Below are 17,625 nucleotides of genomic sequence, written 5' to 3' on the forward strand. Positions count from 1 at the left end.
TATTCGTCAAGCTTTCTGGCTACGAAAGTGCTGTGTTTGTAAAGGTTACGCCTGGATCGAATTGTCAACGTAATTAGTTTTAGGGTAACCTTTACAAAAATCGTTTTTCTTTCACTAACATCACGGGTATGTTTAAATCAGTAATGTTAACGAAACAACCAACTATGCTTGCTGGTGGTGTAATAGCCCAATCGTTAGAGACCAAAAATGTCGAATATCGGGAATACTTCGTGTAGTCGGAAATTTTTGTACAGTGGTTGGAGGAAGTCCTAACTGGTGAGAGGTGAATAGGGGGTGGAGGCGTATTTGAAGGTCACTTTTGAACGTTTTTCTTGAATCACTCGAAAACCGTGGTCTTCAGCGAAAACGTATCCCAGTACAAAAGTTAATTACATTAAATTTGCCCCAAAAAAGGTCTTGCTCATTTTTACTGTAGGACCTACAGTTTGCACAAAGCGAGCTAGAGGATATGAAAAACTAGCGTGTGGTTTTTGAAGGCAATGTGGGTTGCATACAACCCACCGGTAGGGGTAGATGAATTACCCTGTATGTATACTTCTGCCCATTAACTTGCACACCAGGAACGATAACAAATAACACAATTTTGCTTCTGGTGTATGTAGTAGGAAGAATACACGGTTGAGTACATGGAGTGAGAAACTTAGTCTGGGAATGGAGTTGAACTGCGTTTGGATGACAGACAAGGTACATCATTCTAAGCTGTTTCTACTCTATGCCAGAGTTCCTCAATCCTAATGGCAGGCGACTGGCGGTGTTTTGAGTCTCTTCGCAACCCACGACCACATGTTTTCAATGGCTGAGAGATCTTAAAATGTGTTAGCCGTGGCAATAGTCGAACACCTCCTGTATCGTATTATGTCCAAGGTACGGGTAACATGGGGTCTTGTGCTATCATGTTGAAAGATAACACCATAGAGATCTCGAAGATTCGGCAGGCACCGGTCTTAAGGCGTCAGGAATCTACGCTAGCCAGAGGTCACCATGTTAGGGACCCAGTCGCAACCCCTAGCATCATTCCAGGTGCTACACGCGTATGACTGTGACGAAGCCTCTACAGACGTCTATCTCCTACGTGATGCTGAACTGAGCCTCTTCTGCAAAGACAGCGTAGTGGTAGCTTTGTGTGCAGTGTTGTTGGACGCACACTGTCCGCATGCCTCTCTCCGCTGCCTCTTCAAAGGAAGCTGCAATTATGGTCGACGTTCAGACAGTCCATTGTGATCTAGACGTCGTCGCACTGTCTTTGTAGATACTTGTCTTGCCGCAAATAATCCCATTTCCTGAGTCATGCTAAATAACGTGTTTGTATATCAAATGTTCAAATGTGTGTGAAGTCCTAAGGGACCAAACTGCTGAGGTCATCGGTCCCTAGACTTACACGCTACTTAAACTAACTTACGTTAAGGACAACACACACACCCATGGGCGAGGGAGGAATCGAACCTCCGGCGGGAGGGGCCGTGCGATTCGTGACACGGCGCCTCTAACCGCGCGGCCACTCAGCGCTGCTGTTTGTATAGCCTACTTGACAGAGCAAACACCAGGTCTGTCCTCTCGAGTGTTTGTCGTGCGAGACCGTTGAGGTTCTGCATGACATTCAGTACGGCTCTTGTGGACCTATCGAATCCATAATAGCACGACGGTAGTGGTATCCCGACCAACGCGAACAGCATTATCGCGGAACGATAAACAGCAGTATTGATACACCATGATCTGCGTGCTGGTAGACAATTTCCTTTTTACACGAGAAAGCGAGATCTTCTCACAACTAACCAACATTCAAATGCGATTTCACAATCAGATATTCCGCTGCATAATCTTTCCTTATAAACAGACTGTTGTTGGCGTTACTCTTGCCTACTCTATGCTGTGTGCTTAAAAGTTAAATCATTTGCACCTCCAAGCATGTACGAAGGGCGTTCAGTAAACAATGCAACACATTTTTTTATGAAGGGAGGCTGCTTTTATTAAGGATTCCAGTACACCATTTTATTCCCCAGTCTTCTGCCTACAAAATCCTATTTCTCAACATAGACTCCGTTCAATGCGACGGCCTTACGCCACCTGACAGAGGGCGTTTATACCCGCATGGTACCATTCTAATGGTCAACGTCAGAGCCAATGTCTTGCTGCTACAATAACCTCCCCATCATCCACGTCCTACTTCTGGCGGAGTGCATCCTTCGTTGGGCCATACAGGTGGCAGTCGGGAGGTGCGACATCCGGGCTGTAGGGTAAATGAGGAAGAACACTCCAGCTAAGTTTTGCGAGCGCCTCTCGGGCACGCAGACTTGTGTGTCGTCGAGTTGAGCAGCAACGTGTGTGTGATCCGCTGATCACCTCGAATGAGAGTGTCCGCACGTTCCAACACTGCAGGAGTCACAGCTGTGTTCAGCCGGCCGACACGCGGGAGATAGGACTGGTTTGCGCGACCCCGTTGCGATGATGACACATGCCTTCCCCAAGGACTCACCGTGATTTTGTTCACTGCCAGGTCTCCGTAGGCACTCGGCAAGCACCCATGAATATCTGTGATGCTCTGGTTTTTCGCCGCAACAAACTCAGTGACAGCTGTCTGCTTGGAACGCATCTCCGTTACAGACGCCATTTTGAAGGCTAGCTGCCACCTATCGTAACTTCATGAAGCTACTGGGGCTGAAGCGCGAATGTTCCACTATGACCCACAACAAATCCCGACTTTTTTCAACCGAAAGTATCCGAGAAAAACTTACTGAATGCCGCTAATAACAGTACACTTCATACCAAATTTGACGTTTGTTGCACACCACTTTCATGATGTTCTACCCCTAAAAGTCAGCAGTGTTTTTGGATTTGTCACAATTATGAAGATCGTTGAGCTTATTTTTTATGGTGTTTATTCGCTTTTACACTTCTATAGAAGTAAATCGTACTTTATTATTGACTAAAGCGTGGCGACTCAGTCAGATGTCGACGATATCGACGCGCTTACTTCGCATCTCGCACTCCATACGGTGAGTGTAGCCAGTAGCCCGCATCCCGTGGTCGTGTGGTAGCGTTCTCGCTTCCCATGCCCGGGTTCCCGGGTTCGATTCCCGGCGGGGTCAGGGATTTTCTCTGCCTCGTGATGGCTGGGTGTTGTGTGCTGTCCTTAGGTTAGTTAGGTTTAAGTAGTTCTAAGTTCTAGGGGACTTATGACCACAGCAGTTGAGTCCCATAGTGCTCAGAGCCATTTGAACCATTTTTTGTAGCCAGTATGGAGAAAGGGAGGACAGCTGCCCCCCCCCCCCTCCCCCCTCCGAAGAAGAGAAACAGAAGATTGTAGCAAATGCAGAGATCGTAAAACAACACAAATTAACGAGGAAGAAAGCAGGCCATGCTAAAATGAAACGTACACGCAAAGGCAAAGAAAGGACGGACCACGAAAGAATTATCCGAGTGGGATGGAAATCGGTAGGTGTGATGTACCGGGTGATCAAAAAGTCAGTATAAATTTGAAAACTTAATAAACCACGGAATAATGTAGATAGAGAGGAAAAAATTGACACACATGCTTGGGATGACATAGGGTTTTATTAGAACAAAAAAAAGTATTGCTAGACGCCTGAAAGATCTCTTGCGCGCGTCGTTTGGTGACGAAAGTGTGCTCAGCCGCCACTTTCGTCATGCTTCGCCTCCCAGGTCCCCAGACCTCAGTCCGTGCGATTATTGACTTTGGGGTTACCTGAAGTCGCAAGTGTATCGTGATCGACCGACATCTCTAGGCATGCTGAAAGACAACATCCGACGCCAATGCCTCACCATAACTCCGGACATGCTTTACAGTGCTGTTCACAACATTAGTCCTCGACTACAGCTATTGTTGAGGAATGATGGTGGACATATTGAGCATTTCCTGTAAAGAACATCATCTTTGCTTTGTCTTACTTTGTTATGCTAATTATTGCTATTCTGATCAGATGAAGCGGCATCTGTCGGAAATTTTTTGAACTTTTGTGTTTTTTTGGTTCTAATAAAACCCCATGTCATTCCAAGCATGAGTGTCAATTTGTACCTCTCTATCTACATTATTCCGTGATTTATTCAGTTTTCAAATTTATGCTGACTTTTTGATCACCCGGTATATATACAGACAAACAAATGATCACAATTTCAGAAAAAAAATGGATGATTTGTTGAAGAGAAAGAGCTTCACAAACAGAGCAAGTCAATAACGAGTTGGTGTACCTGTGACCCTTGGCATTGATTGTTACAGTTGTTGGACGCCCTCCTGAGGGATATAGCGTCAAATTCTGTCCACACCCGACTTGCACACGTCGGGTGCGTGGTGTAAGAGCGGTACCCACCTGCCGGCCTGGGCGGCCGCTCGGGCACGGGCGCCTGGCTGTCCCACAGCTTCCAGCGGCGCACCTGCTCCTCGCGCATGCGGCAGAACAGCGTCTGCTTCTGGTTGTCGTCCAGCTCCGCCAGCAGCTCGGGGTCCACCCACATCTCCTTCAGGATCTGCTGCAGCATCTGAAACACGCGGACCAAAGGCGACGCTAGTAACTGAACCAGACACTTGCCACCAGTCATTTATGAAATATTTCTTTCGTTTTCAAGAACTGGTTTCCGAGCTTTATCAGCTCATCCTCAGATGGGACATGTAGAAGTCTCAGCGTTTGTTTCTAGGTTGCTTCGCGCAGCAGCAGGGGCAGTTTTGACGTTAACATCCAACTCACAGTTTCCATTATGATCTTTCACAAAATCCGAACAAATTCTCGTAATATGTAAAGGCTGTTAATGGCACCAAAGTTGGTGTCCAGTCACTCAAGGACGAGAATGGAACTTAAGTTGAGAGGAAATGTTTAATTCTGTTTCCAAATGTTCGTCTACAAAGGAAAACCCAGGAGAACTGCCCAGTTTAATTCTCGTACTACTGAAAAGGTGAGTGAAATAAATGTTAGTGTCAGTAGCGTTGAGAAATAGGTGAAATCGTAAAAACTGAAAAACTCCAGGGAGTCATGAAATGCCTATACCAAATTCGTAGCTGAGTTAGCCCGTCTGTTAACTATAATCTATCGTGGATCCCTCGAACAAAATACTGTACCCAGTGCTTGGAAGAAAGCGCATGTCACACTTGTCCAATGTCCTGGAAGTCCATTTGTTGTAGGACCTTAGGACGTATTCTGAGCTCAAATATAATGAGTTATCTTGAACAGAACGACCGCCTCCATGCCAACAAGCACTATTTTAGAAAACATAGATCTTGTGAAACCCAACTCTCACTTTTCTCACATGACATCCTAAAATCCATGGAACAAGGCAGTCAGACAGATGCAGTATTTTTCGATCTCCCAAAAATATCTGACTACGTTTATTATTGAAAGTACGAGCACATGGGGTATCAGACGAAATATGTGACTGGATTGAGGACTTCTTGGTAGGGACGACGCAGCATGTTATCTTAAATGGAGAGTCATCGATACATGTGGAAGTAACAGCGCGTTTGGTCTCTAATTTTTCATAATGTATATTAATGATCTTGTGGGCAATATTAATAGCAACGTCAGACTTTTTTCAGATGTGCGTTGTCTACAACGAAATATAGTCTGAAAGAAGATGTCAATGAGATTTGGAAGTAGTGCAATGACTGGGAGCTTGCTTTAAATATTCAAAAATATAAAACTGTGCACTTCACAAAACGAAAGAAAAACATAGTATCCTATGAATACAATAATAGCAAGTCGCATTTGGAATCTGCAAACTCATACACATACTTGTGTGTAACACTTAGTAGGGACATGAAGTGAAGCATACACATAGGCTTAGTCATGGATAAAGCAGGTAGCAGACTTCGGTTTACTGGTAGAATATTAGGAAATGTAATCAGTCTACAAAAGAGACTTACTTTTTATTTTTTTTTTATTTTTACCCGCGGAATAATGTCACTGAGATGCTGAAAGAATTGAACTGGCTGACTCTTGAAGATAGGCAGAAACTACCCCGAGAAAGTCTCCTAACAAAGTTTCAAGAACCGGCTTTAAATAATGACTCTAGGAATATACTACAACCCGCTACATATCGCTTCCATAGGGATCGTGACGATTAGATTAGATTAACTACAGCACATACAGGGGCATTTAAACAATCATTTTTCCATCGCTCCTTACGAATGCCATGGGAACAAGCCCTAATGACCGGCACAGTGAGAAGTACCCTCTGCCATGCACTTCACAGTGGTTCGCAGAGTATAGCTATAGATGTAGATGAAGATATATGTAGATAAATTGGCTATCAGCTAAAGACTTTAACACTATTCACTATTTGTCACTAGGGCAGTTTTCTTTTAAAAAAAATAATAATAGGCAGAGAAAAGGAAGAGCAGTTCAATGAAATGGATTGTGTCTTCAAAAGAAATTATAAAATGAATATGAACAAAAGCGAAACAAGAGTGCTGTGCCATCCAGAAAATACAGGAGACGACCTACGGCGAACAGCGCCGATCAGCTTACGAATCAGGCGCAACATAGTTAAAGCCAAACACCAGAAGGGCGCACTCGACAACGACTATGTTATACGTTCCCCTTACGTCTAACAGATAGCTCCTAGATGGACAGCCATCCGTCACACGTGAATAAAATCAGACACATGGCTCCACTCAGCAACTAGCCAGTACCTCAAGATGATATCTGAGGACTCGGCGCCAAGAAGAGCCAAAGTGGACTTTAGGCAAGTGATTAAGTCATCGTTTGCTCGAACTAGGACTATACCAGGCTTCTGTGCAAGAGAGCGTCGGTGCATCGGTCTATATTGCCACACACAGTTGTCATACTCCACTTATTAGCAAATGACGCAGTAATAACAGTAGGTGGACTATGTTCTGATGACGCCCGAAGGAGAGAGGATATAAAACTCAGAGCGGCAATAGCAAGGAGAGCATTTCCGAAAAAAAGGAACTTTTAAGCTTCGAATGTAAATTTCATTTGTTTGGAAGGGTGGTTTCTGAAGGCATGGAGTGTATCATTGTACAGAACTGTGATATGGGCGATAAACAGTTTGGACCAGATGTTTATTTCTGCAGGGTTACGACCTGGCTTGCACTTGATGATGCTTTTCGTGTCAGTATTGTCTTAGTCTGATTGCGTTTTAACATGAATTCATGTTTTTGCATGAGATTCACTACTGATACTGTTCAATGCATATTCACCTGCATTAACGATTTGAATGGTGGTTATTTTAAAAAAAAGATCTAAACTAAACTCCGCCCGAACAGGCCATGAAGACCCAACGGTACAGACCGGCCGCCGTGTCATCCTCAGCCCATAGGGGTCACTGGATGCGGCTCTGAAGCGGCATGTGGTCAGCACACCGCTCTTCCGGCCGTATGTCAGTTTACGAGACCGGAGCCGTAACTTCCCAGTCAAGTAGCTCCTCAGTTGGCTCACAAGGGCTAACAGCGCCCCGCTTGTCAACAGCGCTCGGCAGACCGAATGGTCACCCATCCAAGTGGTAGCCCAGCCCGACAGCGCTTTTCGGTGATATGATGGGAACCGGTGTTACCACTGCGGCAAGGCCATTGGCCGTAGGTTACTTTGAAAGCAGTAAATTACTATCCACACAACGCTGCAAACTTGGTTATGATGTATGTTGATTTTACAAATGGTGTAGGCTCTCCCTATATATATTGCGTCGGTTATAATATTTTTGAACTGTGTATTACTTTTTTGGGATAACATAATTTTGGGTATTGGGCTGTGTCATTGTAAACTACTAAAACAACTAAATTGGCGACGTGTCGACTGGCTTGCTGCGGCCCTCTTCAGAGCGGTTATTTTATCCAAAATGACATGTGTTGTGGAAGCCTACGAATGTATATTACTTTGTTAAGAATTTTTCTCGGACAATTTCTTTTTCTTCTTATTTACAGATCTGAAGATGGTTATTATACACAACCGAAAGCAGTCATCACGTTTTAAGTGTCTAATGTAAATTGCGGTCTAGGCAGTAAAAGATTTTTGTGCATTTTTTAAAATTTTAATACAGGATAGAATATACGTTTTTGAAATGAGATGCTTCAGGAGAGTGCTGAAGGTTGGTTAGCCGACTGGGTAACTAATGAGGAGCTGCTGAATCCAACAGTAGGACAAGAAGTTTATGGGACAATTTGAATGAAAGAGGGGATCAGAGTTGATAGGATACATCTTGAGGGATTAAGAAACATTTACTATGTTAGTAGATGGAAGCTAAGAGCGTAAAAATTGAAGAGGAAACAAAAGATTGAGTGCAGTAAGTAGGTTGAAATGCACGTAGGTTGCAGTAACTATGCAAAGTTGAAGAAGCTTGCACAAGATAGAGTAGCATGGAGTGCTGCATCGAACAACAACAACAACAATAACAGTCACGCATAAGCTGTCTACCAATATAACTACTGATTATTAGTGGCTTTATTTGCAGCGCACGGCCCGCCACATACCGCCTGACCAGGATAATGGTTACCAAACAGATATTCGAAGAAGACGTCGGGCATGTATTCTGCTATTACTTCAGGTCAGAATCGTAAATTGTGTAATGTGAGACACGGGATGCTATTTTGCACTCAGTTTTGCAATTATTCAGTTTCTCGGTAATGGTCGGCGCATTGCTGCTTGGAACATTAACTTACAAAATACTTTTCGACAAAGTCTTGAGTGTTGTTCATGATTCTGGGGTCCTTACCAGGTTGGGTTAAAAGAAGAGAGGGAGAGAGAGAGAGAGAGAGAGAGAGAGAGAGAGAGAGAGAGAGAGAGAGAGAACAAGAAGAAGAAGAAGACGATGGTGATGATTCTGAGGTCCTTACCAGGTTGGGTTAAAAGAAGAGTGAAAGAGAGGGAGAGAGACAGAGAGAGAGAGAGAGAGAGAGAGAGAGAGAGAGAGAGAGAAGAAGAAGAAGATCCGAAGAAGAGCGACGCGTTCCGTCACGGGATCGTCGCGAGAGCGTTACAGAGATGCTCAAGAGACTCCAGTGTCAAACACTAAATCTATGGAGTTGTGCATCAGAGAAAGGTTTACTGTTCAAATTCCGAGAGAGTACTTTCCAAGAGGCCGGCCGGAGTGGCCGAGTGGTTCTAGGCGCTACAGTCCGGAACCGCGCGACCGCTACGGTCGCAGGTTCGAATCCTGTCTCGAGCATGGATGTGTGTGATGTCCGAAGGTTAGTTAGGTTTAAGTAGTTCTAAGTTCTAGGGGACTGATGACCTCAGAAGTTAAGCTCAAAAAATGGTTCAAATGGCTCTGAACACTATGGGACTTGAACTTCTGAGGTCATCAGTCCCCTAAAACTTAGAACTACTTAAACCTAACTAACCTAAGGACATCACACACACCCATGCCCGAGGCAGGATTCGAATCTGCGACCGTAGCGGTAGCGCGGTTCCGGACCGTAGCGCCTAGAACCGCTCGGCCACCACGGCCGGCAGAAGTTAAGTCTCATAGTGCTCAGAGCCATTTTTGACCTTTCAAGGCGAGTCGAGCAACGTATTATTTCCTCCCATTGGGCCACGAAGAGAAAATCAGAGAGGTTAAAGATAATGCAGAAGTTTACCGATAGGATAGTGGAAAAAATACCCTCTGTCACTCACAATAAGGCGGCTTCCGGAGTACAGGTGTAGATGTAGAATCCCACACCAAGGTGGTTATCGCAAAAGCGTCGTTCTTTCAGCAGTTTTTCATTCGCACGACACGGTCTTCTACTTGAAGTGTAAGCGTGCTGTTTCATTCTGCGTTGTGCATATTCGTAGAGGCTTCTTGCAAATGCAAGACACTGTCGCTTTACTTTTTCTTCACTTGCTGAAGAAAGTCCACGCGTGTCACACATTTAACCCTTTGACATATTCTATGGTAATGCAATATCTTCTGTTGTATGTTTGTATAAACACGTAATGACAATGTTTTAACTGCCACAGCGTACTGTTTTTCATTGCCCGTTACCCTTACAGTTACACACAATATTAAAGTTTGTGTTACACGAAGTATATCAAAAGAAACCTGAAGAGAAATCAGAGAACCGGCGACTTTTCCGTAAGATTTTCTCATCGCAAACCCTGTCACTATCAGTGACGTAATTTTGGTACGAACTGACTAGCCACATCAAATAAATTACCTCCAAGCACTTGATTTGCTTGTAGCCACAGCGTGCAGTGTGAGTGCGTGACGGCCAACCTGTTTCAGACTCTTAAGCGGTTGGCATACCGATACGCTAGGCCGGATGCCGGTAGTTCTGTTTTCACTTCCACACATGCAGCCACAAGTTTGATGTAAGCTATAATACCTTATAAGACATACACACACCATGTGACTGCTCACCTCCAGAATTTGATATTCTGCGCTTGCAATGAGCTGTCGTAGAAGAATACGCGCCCAGGGACTGTAAGGGCGGCCATCATGAATGTGATGCCCTTTATAGACACGTAAAATGACGTGCCTTCAGATGTGGGCCACGATGCAGCGACAGAAGTCTTTTGACGACGAATTTTTCCTCTTATCTCTGGTGCTCTTTCTCGAGGAAGGCGGAGTCCTATCTTAATAGCTGCGCCACATGCAAGACAGGGCCCGATTTGTCTTTCAAGCTGCCACAGCAGTACCGGCCACTGTGCAGGGCAAATCTCTCATCTAACAGCATAATAATCGACCAAAAGGAGGTGTCATGGTAGTCAGCAGAAATGTAGGGGGCGATGGCGGGGGAAGAGTACAAAATTGCCACTTCTTATGTAAATGAGTCGGTCAGTTTGCAGACGTGTTTTGCGACAAAAACTAAATTAAGTAATGCTACGATTGGCTAAACGAGAGGTTTAACAGACTAACTGGAAATCAGTTCTAGAAGTCTTTGAGAATTCTATAATGAATAAAAACCTCTGTCCTCCATATTCCAGGGGAGGTACTGTAATGTCATTTTCGGGCCAGTGTCTTCGTTGTAGCAACAGTAACTTCTAACTATGCACCAGAAGTATTTAGATATGAAAATGTTAGATTAGTGCAAAAGTTCGTAGGGTTGGTTGTTTTTGGGGAAGGAGACCAGACAGCGTGGTCATCGGTCTCATCGGATTAGGGAAGGATGGGGAAGGAAGCCGGCCGTGCCCCTTCAGAGGAACCATCCCAGCATTTGCCTGGAGTGATTTAGGGAAATCACGGAAAACCTAAATCAGGATGGCCGGACGCGGGATTGAACCGTCGTCCTCCCGAACGCGAGTCCAGTGTCTAACCACTGCGCCACCTCGCTCGGTAGTTCGTAGGGGTTTTGTTTTGCACGTTGGTATTCCGGTTTCTATGGATTTGTTTATCGATTGTCATTTTTCATTTGTAGTTCGCTGTTGATATTTGAGTTTACATATTTTCATTTTGTCATTTGGAGATAGTGAATGGAGCTGTAGGCGCTAGAAAATGGAGGGCCAAGTGGAGAAATCGGAACATTTACGACATATTCTTCTGTTCGAGATCAATAAAGGGGTGACAGCAGCGGAGGGAGCTAGAAACATTTGCGCCTTTTATACGGTTGATGCCACTGGACTGAGCACGGGCAGCGCGGGGTAGCCGAGAGGTCTTGGGCGCCTTGCCACGGTTCGCGCGGCTCGCCCCGTTGGAGGTGCAAATCCTCCCTCGGGCATGGGTGAGTGTGTCGTCCTTAGCGTAAGTTAGTTTAAGTTAGATTAAGTAGTGTGTAAGCTTAGGGACCTCAGCAGTTTGGCCCCGTAAGATCTTACCATAAACTTCCAAATTTTACAGAGCACGGCAAGAAAATTGTTTCCTCGTCTTTAGGAGGTTCATGTTGAAATTAGTGACTCTACATGTTCAGGAAGACCTTCGGAGTTTGATGAATATTGTTTAACCCCATTAACTCATAATGATACACGTCAGCGTACTCGAGAACTGGCAGATGTGATGAACTGTGATCATTCCATTATCGTGTGACACTTGTATGGAGGGAGGAAGGTTCACAAATCAGGTGAATAGGTACCCCACGCTTTAAGCCAAAATCACAAAAATCGGCGGGTGGCCATATGTGCATCTCGGCTTGTTCGTCATCAACTGGCTCGTGAACAACACCGACGATTCCTATTCTGTATTGTTACTGTTGACGAGAAATGGTTCAAATGGTTCAAATGGCTCTGAGCACTATGGGACTTAACATCTGTGGTCATCAGTCCCCTATAACTTAGAACTACTTAAACCTAACTAACCTAAGGACATCACACACATCCATGCCCGAGGCAGGATTCGAACCTGCGACCGTAGTGGTCACGCGGTTCCAAACTGAAGCACCTAGAACCGCACGGCCACACCGGCCGGCCGAGAAATGGTTTCTTTATGCTAACATAAGAAAAAGAAAGGAATGGTTGGCCCAAACATAGCAGCAACTCCCCGTACAAATACTTGGGCGCATCTACAAAAGATAATGTTATGCATCTGGTGAAATAGCGACGGCATGGTGTACTACAAATTGCTTTCCCCGAGGTGTAACCATCATTGCTGACATAATTGTCAACAACTGAGACTTCTTTCGGACGCAGTCCAAGAACAAATACCAGGAAGACTGCGTGAAGTGACGCTACTCCACGATAACACACCGCCTGCATTCCGCTAGACTGACAAACACTAAACAGGAGTTGGGTGGGGAAGTCATTCTCCAACCACCTTACTCATCTGACCTTGCGCCTACAAATTTTCGCCTTTTCCCCTCTCTATCGAATAACCTTCAAGAAACTTCCTTTCCGGATGAAAATGCGCTGCGAACAAGGCTCGATGAGTTATTCGCGTCAAAACCATGTGATTTCTACAGTCTGGGAATCGAAAAGTTACCCCAGCGTTGGCAGACTGGTGTAAATAGTGAATGAGAATATTTTATTAATGACCAAAGTCTCTGTTAGGTGTATCTGTATACTTAAGGAAAAACGCAACGAACTCCGGCACCAACCCAATACCTATTGGTGTCCTCGGCAGCATTCAACTAAAACACACGCAGAGCTGCGAACTGTTTAGAATGGAATGCTAATAGAGCCATTTGTCAGATGCACATCACACAAAATAAATAATGTGCGGTTGGTTAACGCACTATAGAGATTGCGCATTGGTTAAGACACTCTTATTTGGAAGTAGTGGTGCTCAGATTCCGGCCTGCCCGTTTTGATGAGTGTACAATGAATTATTTAATACTGAGATGGATCCTTTGATAACGCAACGGCCTGTAAGCATATATTTCGGAACCAGTGGGGACGTAATGTCTTTGTACTACCTAACTAGTCCGAATTTCGAGTGGGGTCCTTTGATAACGCAACGGCCTGTAAGCATATATTTCGGAACCAGTGGGGACGTGATGTCTTTGTACTAACTAACTAGTGCGAATTTCGAGTGGGGTAGCCTTGTGGTGAATTATAATGTTGACAGGAAGTAGGAGAAAACTTCAGTCGAAGGATGATGATTTGTGAGGTTAAGCTTATTATTTCCCTGAAATCCAAAGTTATTTATTTTTCAGAATGAATTTTCGCTCTGCAGCGGAGTGTACGCTCACCTGTACCGGTCCGGCACACAGTTTTGATCTGCCGGGAAGTTCAAATCAGCTCTAAGTCTGCTGCACGACGAAAATTCATCCTGGGAACAATCCGCTAGGCAGTAGCTAAGTCAGTTCTCCACAGTATCCTTTCGTGTAGGTCTATGAGGGAAACTTATACGAAGTTTGAAACATGCGAGAGAAGCACTGGCGGACATCGAGCTACGAGAGCGGGTCATGTGTCGTGCCTGGACAGCTCAGTCGGTAGAGCATTTGCCCGCGAAAGGCAAAGGTCCCAGGTTCGAGTACCAGTGCAACGCAGTTTTACTCTGTTGGGAAGTTTAGAAGTTATTTACTTTGTTTGCCTGTTTGGCTTTTGTTTCTGATTTGTTATCCACACACTTTCCTTTTAAACAATTTCGAAAACATGACAACGGCCCAGTCTGGTGACTGTGCTACTGTATAACGACAAGGTACTGAAATGTGTTGCACCATGAGGCATCAGTCTTCTAGTGACTGACGATGATTGGTAACAACCGAAACTGGTAACAATAGTAAAGAGTTTCACAGGGGTACGAAATGGTTGCTTGTTTCTGTACACGTGCACATCCACTGAATATGACCTTTTCATTGAAACTACTCTCGACAGTAAACATTGGCTTGATGCACAAGTCCGTTGCGTGTTCCCATCAGTTTAATAAAGACAACAGATACAAATAACAAAGACTTTAGTCACCAATAATAAACTCTTCTTCACTATTTGCAACGGTTTACCAACGCTGAGGGAACTTTTCGATTCCTCGACTGCAGAAATCACATGGTTTTGAGGCAAAGAACTCGTTATGTTCGGAGAGCATTTTCATCCGGGAAGGAGTTTCCTTGAAGGGTGTTCGGTAGAGAGCGGAAAAGGTCAAAATTTGAGGGCGCAAGATCAGGTGAATAAGGCGGGTGCACAATGACTTCCCAACTCAAATCCTGTACTGTTTTTTTTGTCAGTCTAATTGTAACAGAATGTGGACGGGCGTTATCGCAACGTAGCACCACTTCAGCCAGACTTCCTGGTCGTTGCTCTTTGACTGCATCTGCAGTTGTTCACAGTAAATGTTAACAGTGATGGTTACACCTTAAGAAACCAATTCGTAGTATACCACACCGCCGCTGTTCCACCAAATACGTAACATTATCTTTTGTGGATGCGCGCAGGTCTTTGTACGTGGGTTTGCTGCTTTGTTTGGGCTTAACCATCTCGATTTTTGAACCTTTCTCATTGGATGCAAATGTCGCACAATGGTGGAATGATCACAGTTCATTACATTTGGCACTTCTCAAGTACAATGACTTGTATCATTGTGGATTAATGCGTTTAAACGTTCATCAGATCCCGAAGGTCTTCCTGAACGTGGTCATTAATGTCAAACGATCCTCCTTAAAACGAGAAAACAATTTTTTGTTGTGCTTTGTCCAATGGTGTTATTCCTAAACAAAGTGCAAATGTTTCTGGCAGCCTCCGCTGCTGTCAATCTTCTACTAACTCAAAGAGAAGAATATGTCAGAAACGTTCCGATTTCTTCACTTGACATTCCATTTGCTAGCGTCCACAGTCCCACTCACTATCTCCAAATGAGAAAATGACAATACGTAAACCCAAATAGCAACAGTGCACTACAAATAAAGATGAGAATCGATAAATAAACGCCGGCCGGGGTGGCCGAGCGGTTCTAGGCACTACAGTCTGGAACCGCGTGACCGCTACGGTCGCAGGTTCGAATCCTGCCTCGGGCTTGGATGTTTGTGATGTCCTTAGATTAGTTAGGTTTAAGTAGTTCTAAGTTCTAGGGGACTGATGACCTCAGAAGTTAACTCCCATAGTGCTCAGAGCCATTTGATAAATAAACCCATATCAACCGGAATACCGCCACAACTTACGCACGAACTTAATACTTCCAGCAGCTTTTTAGAGATTAATAATAACGTTCCTTAAATTATGTATGGACTTCAGAGAGAAAGATTGACCCGCCATGGTAGCCGAGAGCGCTAATGCGCTGCTTCCTGGACTCGGGTACGCGCGCCGGCCCCGGATCGATCCGCCCACCGGATTAACGACGATGGCCGGTATGCCAGCCAGCTTAGATGTGGTTTTTAGGCGGTTTTCCACATCCCAGTACGTGAATACCGGACTGGTCCCCACTTTCCGCCTCAGTTACACGACTCGCAGACAGTTGAAAACGTTCGCATTATTCCATGGCTTACACTAGATGCAGACAGCTGGGGTACACTAATTCCAGGGTGGCGGCAGGAAGGCCATCCGGCCACCCTCTGCAACTCACACTGCCAATTCAGTAGTAACAGGGCCGATCCCCCGTTGAAGTGGGACAAAGGCCCCAAGAAAGAAAGAGAAAGAACTTCAGAGAGTAAGATTCACAAGTCTTCCTGCGCAAGAAGAGTGGTGCATTGTCACAAGGGAGTACATGCTCTGGGTTTCCCACAGACACAGTCGCGGTGTGTAACAGGTGCATCATAATGTGCTACTGAAATGACATCACAACTGGAAACGTATTCCAAAGTTGTAGTACACGGGACTGTACGATTCCTGTGGGCGAAGTAACTAAATTGCACACAGATTCACCATGAAATTCTGGTGGTATATGGATCAAATGCGAAATCGCAACAAGCGGTAGTGAAATGGTATCAACAATTTGATAAGGTCACACGGACGTGGGTTAAGCTGATAGGGAAGTGCAGACATTATACCAAGCGATTTCCACATTTTCGGCAAACTTCAGAGAACATCTGGAGGGGTGGGGGTGATATTTTCCAACGTCTAGGACGTTCACACAGTGGTGGTTCTCGAATGGCCCCGTGACCGAAAAGTGGATTTCCGTCGTCGAGGAATAGGACATTTCGACTGTTGTTTACAGACACACGCATGCATGTTCGAAGGAACATTCCATTGTATTTTTGCACGACACAGGCACCGCAATTTCGTATTTATGGGCTGGTTCCGGGCCTGTGACTTACAAATACGAGGTGCGATCAGTAAGCAATGCAACACTTTTTTTTTCTCGGACGATTTCGGCTGAAAAATACGGAATTAGTTGTGGTACATCGTGGAATATTCTCGCTTCAGCCACTATAGTTTCATGAAGTTTTGACAGGTGGCAGCGCTACATGTAGCCTTCGAAATGGCGTCTGTTACGGAGATGCGTTCCAAGTAGAGCGTTGTCATTTTCTTTTGACGGAAAAGCGGAATATCGCGGATATTCACAGGCGCTTGCAGATGTCTACGGAGACCTGCCAGTGAGCAAAAGCACGGTGAGTCGTTGGGCGAGACGTCTGTCATCATCGCAACAAGTTCGTGTAGACCTGACCGATTTCCCGCGTGGCGGTCGACTGTACATAACTGTGACTCCTGCAAATTTGGAACGTGCGGACACTCTCAGTCCAGGTGATCCAGGCATCAAAATCAAACACCTCGCTGCACAACTGGACGTCTCTGTTGGTAATACTGGAACACTCGTCCTACTCGTCTCTGTTGGTAGCACTGACATACTCGTCCAGCAATTGGAATAATCAAAGGCGTGTGCTCGTTGAGTTCCTCACCACCTAATGAAAGACCATGAGCAGTAGCTTCCATGTATGTGGCCCAATGAAGGACGCACTCTGCGGGATGGATGATGGCAGGTTATTGATGCAGCAATACGTTGGCTCTGACATAGACCAGCAGAATGGTATCATGCGGGCGTACAGGCTCTCCCAGTAAGGTGGCGTAACGCCGTCGCGTTGAACGGAGATTATGTTAAGAAACAGAGTTTTGTAGCGAAAAGATTGGAGAATAGTATGGTCTATTGGAATCCCGAATAAAACCAAACTACATACAGAAAAAAACGTGTTGCATTACCTATTCAACGCCCCTCGTAAAAAGTCTCCCCTTTAAGTGCATAACAGGTTGTACGTATACAGGTATGGCACATGGTCGTCGACATATGGAAGTTTGGGTCTGGTCATGGTTCGTGCTCGGATAGCCTAAGCGCTTAAGTCGACCGCTCGCGTAAAGCCCACCCGAGTTCGAACTGTCATCATTCCATTATACAGATGAAGGTGCTTCATATTCGTAACTGCTAATG

At 45.0% G+C, this 17,625-nt stretch overlaps 1 protein-coding gene across 1 annotated transcript in view; it reads right to left on the reverse strand.

Moving 5' to 3' along the window:
* The window catches only part of LOC124776493 (SH2 domain-containing protein 4B-like), a 608,338-nt gene that overhangs the window by 33,935 nt on the left and 556,778 nt on the right, over positions 1-17,625 (reverse strand). The window contains exon 2 of the mRNA XM_047251508.1: positions 4,347-4,515. Within this exon, the coding sequence (XP_047107464.1) occupies positions 4,347-4,515 (169 nt within the window). The remainder of the gene's footprint in view (positions 1-4,346; positions 4,516-17,625) is intronic.

This window comes from Schistocerca piceifrons, chromosome 2 (assembly GCF_021461385.2).
Source record: "Schistocerca piceifrons isolate TAMUIC-IGC-003096 chromosome 2, iqSchPice1.1, whole genome shotgun sequence".
NCBI classification, from domain to species: Eukaryota; Metazoa; Arthropoda; class Insecta; order Orthoptera; family Acrididae; genus Schistocerca; species Schistocerca piceifrons.